Source organism: Arachis hypogaea, chromosome 2 (assembly GCF_003086295.3).
Source record: "Arachis hypogaea cultivar Tifrunner chromosome 2, arahy.Tifrunner.gnm2.J5K5, whole genome shotgun sequence".
Classification (NCBI taxonomy): Eukaryota; Viridiplantae; Streptophyta; class Magnoliopsida; order Fabales; family Fabaceae; genus Arachis; species Arachis hypogaea.
The window spans coordinates 13661697-13669724 of NC_092037.1; the positions used below are offsets into that span (position 1 = coordinate 13661697).

Consider the following 8028-nt stretch of genomic DNA (forward strand, 5'->3'; position numbering starts at 1 on the left):
ACACCAGCTTAGGACAATTTATATATTATATGGTTTAGGGATTCACATTCAAGAAAACCATTTAGGGGATTCAGGTAAAATTGGAGAGCAAATAATTTATTTAAATAAAAAACCATTATAAATATATATTTTTTTTTAGATAACCTCTTATAAATTTTACACGTAAATCTGAATGTTATTTCTCTTATTACTTTAATAATCTGGTCTATCTCATATATTAGTTATGAAATTACCGAAACTTTTATCACATTAGTGTCACAACAAAACCATGATGATCCCATACTAAAATACTCAACCACATAGATCAAATTTGGATGAGAAAATTCAAAAATTACATGCAAAAATGATTTCATACATGTCTATTTTTAACTTGAATAAAATTTCTATTTTATTCGGTGACAGACTCAGATGAAACTGCAACGGCAACGTTTGGGCTCATAGCGAAGGCGACTAAGTGATGAGTCCGTGGAAGAAGAACAGAAGAATTTAACAGACTCACAATGAAAGGGAGAAGGAGAGAGAGAGAGGGAGGGAGAGAGAGAAGGAAAAATTTACCTAGAGAAAAGGGACTCGACAGGGGAAAGGTGGCGACGGGCTCAACAGCGACGGTAACGAAATGAGCAGCGATGATGACATAAGCTATGAACTGTGACGGACCCAGAAAAATTTACTAATGGGGACAAAAATATAATAAAATTTAGGTATAGATATTTTTTTGCTTTCCACGATACTCAACAAGTTAAGGACTAATCCGTCATGAATTTGAATTCCATTTAAGAATCTACAATTGGCCGGCAACAAGTTGCTATACATATGAGACAGAATTCGAACCCTCAATATACTTACTTAAGCGGACGACTAAGTTGATCACTTGACCAATCTAAATTGGTTTAGATATATTCAAAATTTAAAATTAGAACTATCTAATACATATTGATAAGAACTAGAAATATACATACAATTATTATTATAATATTTAAAATAATAAAAATATAACTTCATACACATAGTATAATATTTAAAATAATAAAAAATATTTATAAGGACTTTTTTTTATTTTTAACATGATTAAATATTATTTTTTTATATATATTTTTAAACAATTATTTTACTTTTTATTATCTTATATTTAATTATAAAATCTACTTATTATAATTTTTATAGTATAAATAAATTTTTTAACCAAAATAATTATAGTATATTAATACATAGATAATATATTTTTTATCTTAAATAATTTTTAAAAAATTACTAATAATTTAAGTTGTATTTAATTAGAAAACTAAGTTTTAACTTAACTATTAATTAATTAACTAATACAATATAATTAACTATCACTATTTTTGAGTGTATTTATTTATTTTTCATACTAAATCAAATTTAACAATATAATTATTATTATTATGTGTTAAGTTTAACAAAATATTTTTTAACATAAAATACAAAAGAACTATTTATATTTTATTTTGAGATAAATATAATATAATAAGTGGTATATATGTATATAAGTATTAATTCTTTTTTTTTAAAAAAATTGTGGGGCAAATGTCCCCTCTGTATTAAACGTGGGTCCGTTCCTGGCTGTGAAAGAAGATGGGAGTTGTGAATAGGTAGGCGGTGATGGACTCAGCAACAATATGACGGGAGCCAGGGACGGATACATGGGGGGCAAGTAGAGGCCTGGCCCCCCCCAACTTTAAAAAAAAAATAGTAGTATAAACTAAAAGGCCCAACCTAAATAAAATATAATGGTTTTTAAATTTTTTTAAACTCCCAAATAACAAACACTCACATTACATGTGACATTCTCTTATGTTCCTTTTGAAAACGTTTTGTTTTCTCTTCTCTTGGAGCACGCTGCCGCTGCACACCCTTACATCTCGGCTTCGGTCTTCAAATCTTCAATCATAGCAATTGCCAATTAGCAAAGGTATTACTATTCTACTCATTCTACTCTTTATTTTTTTTATATAATTGTATAAAATTATTAATTAATAAATTATATTTTTTAACTATAAAATAATATAATTTTATCTTTTTGTGATCACATAAATTATAGATAAATAGTTTATTTATTTTTAAGATTTATTCTTTTTTTATTGAAATTGATAATGACTTAGTAAAAAAATATTGTTATTGATGTTTAATTAATAAAAAATATTCAGTTTGTTTATTCATGTGAGTATATAATTATTTAATTTTTTTTTTCAGGTAACAAAAAATTAGAATATTTTATGATGAGAAAGCAAAGTACAATTGATGCAATTTTTAAGAGAAAAGTTACTGATGATGTTGGAGTTCAAACAAGTCAACCCTCTAATCTTGTTTCACAAGAAGTTCAAGTAAGTGAATTCTCTAATCTTACTCAAAATACACATAAACAAAAAGCCAAAGTTCCAAGATTAGAAAGAGATGTTGATATCTCTTTACTAGAAAGGGATCCAGGAAAGCGACGTCCAATTTGGCAGTATAATGTCAATGAACGTGATAAAATTCGTAGAGCATACATAATAGCTGGGCCATACCAACCAACAAATATTAGCTATCCAGCTTCTGGTAATAACAATCACCGTCGATATTTTCAATCTTCTTGGTTTAAGAAATTTTCAAGTTGGTTAGAATATTCACCAGAAAAAGATGCTGCTTATTGTTTGCCTTGCTACTTGTTTGGTAAACATTATGGTGCTCGCAATGATGGAAAAAATGCATTTTCAGAGTTAGGATTTAGTAATTGGAAAAAAGTAAACAATGGAGTGAATTGTGCATTTGTATGTCATGAGGGTTCTATTCCTAATTCTCCCCATAATTTATGTGTGAAATCTTGTGATGATTTAATGACTCAATTTAAGCATATAGACAAAGTTCTTGATAGGGATAGTGATGAAACTATTGTAAATAACCGCTTAAGGTTGAAGACATCTATTGATGCTATTCGATGGCTTGCATTTCAAGCATGTGCATTTAGAGGCGATGATGAAAGTCCTGGATCTTTGAATAGGGGAAATTTTATTGAGTTAATTAAGCTTTTGGCTTCCTGTAATCAGAATGTTAATAATGTTGTTCTTGAAAATGCTCCTGGAAATGCTCAATATATATCTCCTGGTGTTCAAAAAGATATATTACATATCTTTGCTAGAAAAGTGCGTGCAACAATTCGAGAAGAAATTGGTGATTCTAAATTTTGTATAATTATTGATGAAGCAAGAGATGAGTCAAAGCGAGAACAAATGTCTGTGGTTTTGAGATTTGTAGACAAGCACGGTTGTGTTCAAGAAAGATTTTTTGATCTTATACATGTTTCTGATACGTGTTCTTTGACATTGAAAACAGAAATTTCATCAGTTCTTTCTCGTCATAATCTTGATGTTCAAAATCTTAGGGGACAAGGGTATGATGGAGCTAGTAATATGCGTGGTGAATGGAATGGATTGCAAGCTCTATTTTTGAAAGATTGTCCTTTTGCTTATTACATTCATTGTCTTGCTCATCGATTACAATTAGCACTTGTTTCTGCAGCCAAAGAAGTTTGCTATGTTCATCAATTCTTTTCAAAACTTGCACTAATTGTGAATGTTGTGACTGTTTCTCCTAAACGTCATGATCAGTTAAGGGTTGTTCAAGCAAATAATGTTGCAAACTTAATTGCCGATGATCAACTTGTGATAGGTAGTGGACTTAATCAAATTGGTACTTTGCAAAGAGCTGGAGATACTAGATGGGGTCTCATTTGAATTCTGTACGTAGCTTGCTATGCATGTTTGATGCTACTTGTGAAGTTCTTGAAAAAAGCACTGAAGAAGGTAATTTCTCCACTCGTGGTGATGCTAGTGCTGCTTATGATGCTATCACATCCTTTGAATTTGTCTTTGTTTTGCATTTGATGAGAAATATTTTGGAAGTTAGTCATGATCTTTGTCAAGCTTTGCAACGAAAAAATCAAGACATATTGAATGCTTTAACTCTGGTTTCTACTACCAAGACTTTAATCCAACGAATGAGAGAATCAAGTTGGGAGGCTTTCATAAAAGAAGTTATATTGTTTTGTGAGAAACATGAAGTTGAAGTTCCTGATATGAATGCATTGCATATTCCTAGAAGAGGCCGAACTCGCAAAATTGTTGACCAAATTTTGGTGGAGCATCATTACCGTGTTAATTTATTTCTGGCTGTAATTGATACACAGTTGCAAGAGCTTAATGGAAGATTCAATGATAATATGGTGGAATTGCTTACTTTAAGTTCAACTTTAGATCCCAGAGATAATTATAAGTTCTTCAGTGTCAACAAAGTATGTGAATTAGTAGAACGATTTTATCCAGGTGACTTCAGTGACCAAGAGAAATTTCACATTAGAATGCAAGCTCAACATTATGAACTTGATGTTCCTAATCATGTTGAGTTAACTAACTTGTGCACAATTTCGGAGTTATGTCAAGGATTAACGAAGACAGGAAAGTCTTTAACATATCCTTTGATTGATCGTTTGATTCGCTTGGTATTAACTCTCCCTGTTTCAACTGCTACAACTGAGAGATCTTTTTCAGCTATGAATATTGTGAAGAATAGACTCAGAAATAAAATGAAAGATGAATTTCTTGCTAATTGTCTTTTGATTTACATTGAGAAGAAGATTGCTGAAAGATTTGACACCGATTCTATTATCGATGAATTTTATGATATGAAGAATCGACGTGTACCACTTCGTTAGTAAAAGTATGCTTATTTTGTTTGTACTTTAAATATATATTCTCTATCGGTATATTTTTGTAATCCATCTTACATTATAATTTATTTGAATATTTCTTTAATATTATATATGTTATTGGCCCCCCCTCACGTTAACATTTCTGGATCCGTCCCTGCTTGTAGATAGGTACCAAGGTGCTCTTTCTCCACTCATCAGGCATCTTCTTTGACCTTAAAATCTCATTAAAAAGCTTGGTTAACCAGTTGATACCTTTTTTCTCTAAGACCCTTCCAAACCTCAATCGAGATATTATCAGGTCCTACTGCCCTGCCATTTTTCATCTGCTTTAGAGCCTCTTTTACCTCGAAGTCTCGAATCCTTCAATAGTAGTCAAAGTTTTGATCTTCTTCCCTTGTGCATAATCGACCAAGGCTCGGAAGAGTCTTCTGTCCCTCATTAAATAACTCGTAGAAGTAGCTCTTCCACCTTTCATTAATCTTCTCCTCTTGAGCCAACACCTCTCCATCCTTATCTTTTATGCACTTAACCTGATCCAAATCTCACGTTCTTCTTTCCCGGCTCTTTGCGATTCTATATATACCTTTTTCTCCTTCTTTCGTGCCCAAAGACTGGTAGAGACCCTCATATGCTCTTGTTTTTGCTTCACTTACAGCCACTTTTGTCTCTTTCTTAGCCGCCTTATATTTTTCCCAATTATCTGCATTGCGACATAAAGATCACTCTTTAAAGCATTCCCTTTTTATCTTTATCTTTTCTTGTATACTCGCATTCTACCACCAGGGCTCCTTGTCTCTTGGTCCTATTCCTTTAGATTCACCAAAACTTTCTTTTGCTATTCTTCTAATAACTTCTGCCATCTCCCTCCACATCTCTTCCGCGCTTCCATTCCCATCCCACTTTGCCTCTTCTTCTACCCGTCTTAGGAAGCTTCTTTGTTCCTCACCTTTCATCCGCCACCACCTCGTCCTTGGGTTTTTCGTATGATATCTTTTTCTCAACTTTTGCTCAACACGAAAATTCATGATGAGCACCCTATGTTGTGTTGTCAAACTCTCTCCCGGGATAATTTTACAGTTAATGCAAAATTTCCGGTCGACTCTCCTCAACAAGAAGAAGTCGATTTGAGAGCTTGTCATGTCACTCTTATAGGTTATAAGATGTTCGTCTCTCTTTTTAAAACATGTATTTGCGATGAGAATATCAAATGTTGAGGAAAATTCCAAAATAGTTTTACCCTCGGCATTGATCACCCCAAAACCATGGCCTCCGTGAATACTCCCATATCCAGTCACTTCTCTCCCAATATGGCCATTTAAATCTCCTCCTAAGAAAATCTTATCTCCCAAAGGTATGCCTTGAACCAAACTCTCTAGATCCTCCCAAAACCTTATCTTGTGTTGTTCGTCCGAACCCACTTGTGGTGCATAGACGCTAATCACATGGAAAACACCTCCCTCCACCACAAGTTTGATAGAGATGATCCGATCTCCCACCCTCTTGACATCCACTACGTCCTTCTTCCACTTCTTATCCACAATTATTCCAACCCCATTCCTATTCTTCACCTTTCCTGTATACCAAAGTTTGAAACCAAAAGTATCCCAACTCCCTAGCCTTTGCACCAACCCATTTCGTTTCTTGTAGGCACATAATGTTAATCTTCCTCATTGTCATGGTGTCCACCACCTCCATGGACTTTCCTGTTAGAGTGCCTATGTTCCATGTCCCAAATCTCAATCTTCTGTCGCTTCGACCTTTACCTTTTACTTTGTGAACTAGCTTATTTACCATCGTCCGTTCACAAAAATGCGAGAACCCTTGCTCATTTAACATTACATCCGGGCACTGATGCAGCGGCTCTTGCTTTGACACCGTACTCGAGCCATACGGCGCGTTGCTTCCGGGCAACAACCTAGCTCTAGCGCAATAATATCTTTGATTCATGTCATAGGGGTTTGGCTATATTTTTATGTTGGTTGGCGAAGACCTAACACAACCCTCCTCCTTTAATTCAAAATTAATTTTTTAAATAATTAAATTTTAATTCAAATTATTAATCACAACATTAGTATTCTCTCCAAATTATACGTACTAAATATTTGAAGAAAGAGACGTGAAAATATAGATTACAAATATAAATAATAAAATTTAAAATTTAATAAAAACTAAAAAAATATGTATATAATAATAATATATATTTTATGTTAGTAATATTATTGGATATTTTTAATTATATTGTTTTATTAATTTTATTTTTTATAAATTAAAAAGATAGAGATATATAAAAAATGAGAGAAAAAAGAGAAAGATAAAAAAAGAAGAAGGAGAGATATATAGGGTTTGTTAATTTTGGAGGAAAATATTTTAATATTTTAATTGTAATAACAAAATATCTTGTGAATATTTTGGAAGGAGATAAAGGTAGATAAGAAGATGGATGAATGAAATTTCTTATTTTAGAAGAAAATATTTCATCTCAATTTTAATGAGAAAATATTGTGTGATATATTTTGGTTGTTAAATTAATAAATAATAATATAATATAGTTATATTTTAATTTTACTTGTAATTAGAGAATATTATATTACATATTTTGATTGTCAAATTTATAATTAATCATTGATAATGTATAAAAGAGATAGAATAGGTGAAAAAATGAGAGAGATATTAGAGAGAAAGAAAAAAATTCTTTAATTTAAAAAAAAATAATTTTAATTATAATGAAAAATGATATGTGACGCAATTTAATTATAAAATTAATAATATATAATAGATAATAGATAAATGTATGAATTTCAACACTAAGAAGAATACAAAGAGGTAAAGATTTGGTTCAAAGATCATAATAATGAAAGATGAAAAGACAACACAAAAGAGTTAGAGAGATCACAAATAGGAGGGACAGAGCTGAATTCATCTATTTCTATGTCTAAGATAAAGTACTCAATTACTCATATTCCAAATAAGTTCAAAACCAACACCCTCCTCAAAAGGCTCCAGGTGGGAATTGCATTTAAAAAATGCAAGATTTTAGTCATTGTTAGAAATAAGTGAGTAATTTAAAGAGTGTATTATTGAGTGAGTTGAAAGTGAGTAATTTAAAGAGTGTATATAGGTATTAGAAGAATTAAAATAATAAAAGTATATAATTTTACAATTAATATATAGATATTCTATATTGAGTAATGCTAGGGGGCCAGCAATTTTCGTGATTGTTAGCCATCAACTAGCCATCAATAATGATTTGATGGTGTGAGATTGGTGTAAGATTTCATCCAATGGCTCACCCAGGGACGGATCCAGAAATGTTAACGTGGGGG

At 31.8% G+C, this 8028-nt stretch overlaps 2 protein-coding genes across 2 annotated transcripts; both read left to right on the plus strand.

The window, feature by feature from the left end:
• Positions 1–2237: 2237 nt before the first annotated feature.
• LOC112721948 (uncharacterized) lies at positions 2238–3731 on the plus strand. The gene has a single exon (XM_025772954.1). It carries the CDS (start codon positions 2238–2240, stop codon positions 3729–3731), a length of 1494 nt encoding a protein of 497 aa, XP_025628739.1.
• A 23-nt stretch (positions 3732–3754) lies between these two features.
• Positions 3755–6577, plus strand: LOC114924636 (uncharacterized). The gene is made up of 2 exons (XM_029289872.1): positions 3755–4495; positions 6563–6577. Exons 1-2 carry the CDS (start codon positions 3755–3757, stop codon positions 6575–6577), a joined length of 756 nt encoding a protein of 251 aa, XP_029145705.1.
• Positions 6578–8028: the final 1451 nt, after the last annotated feature.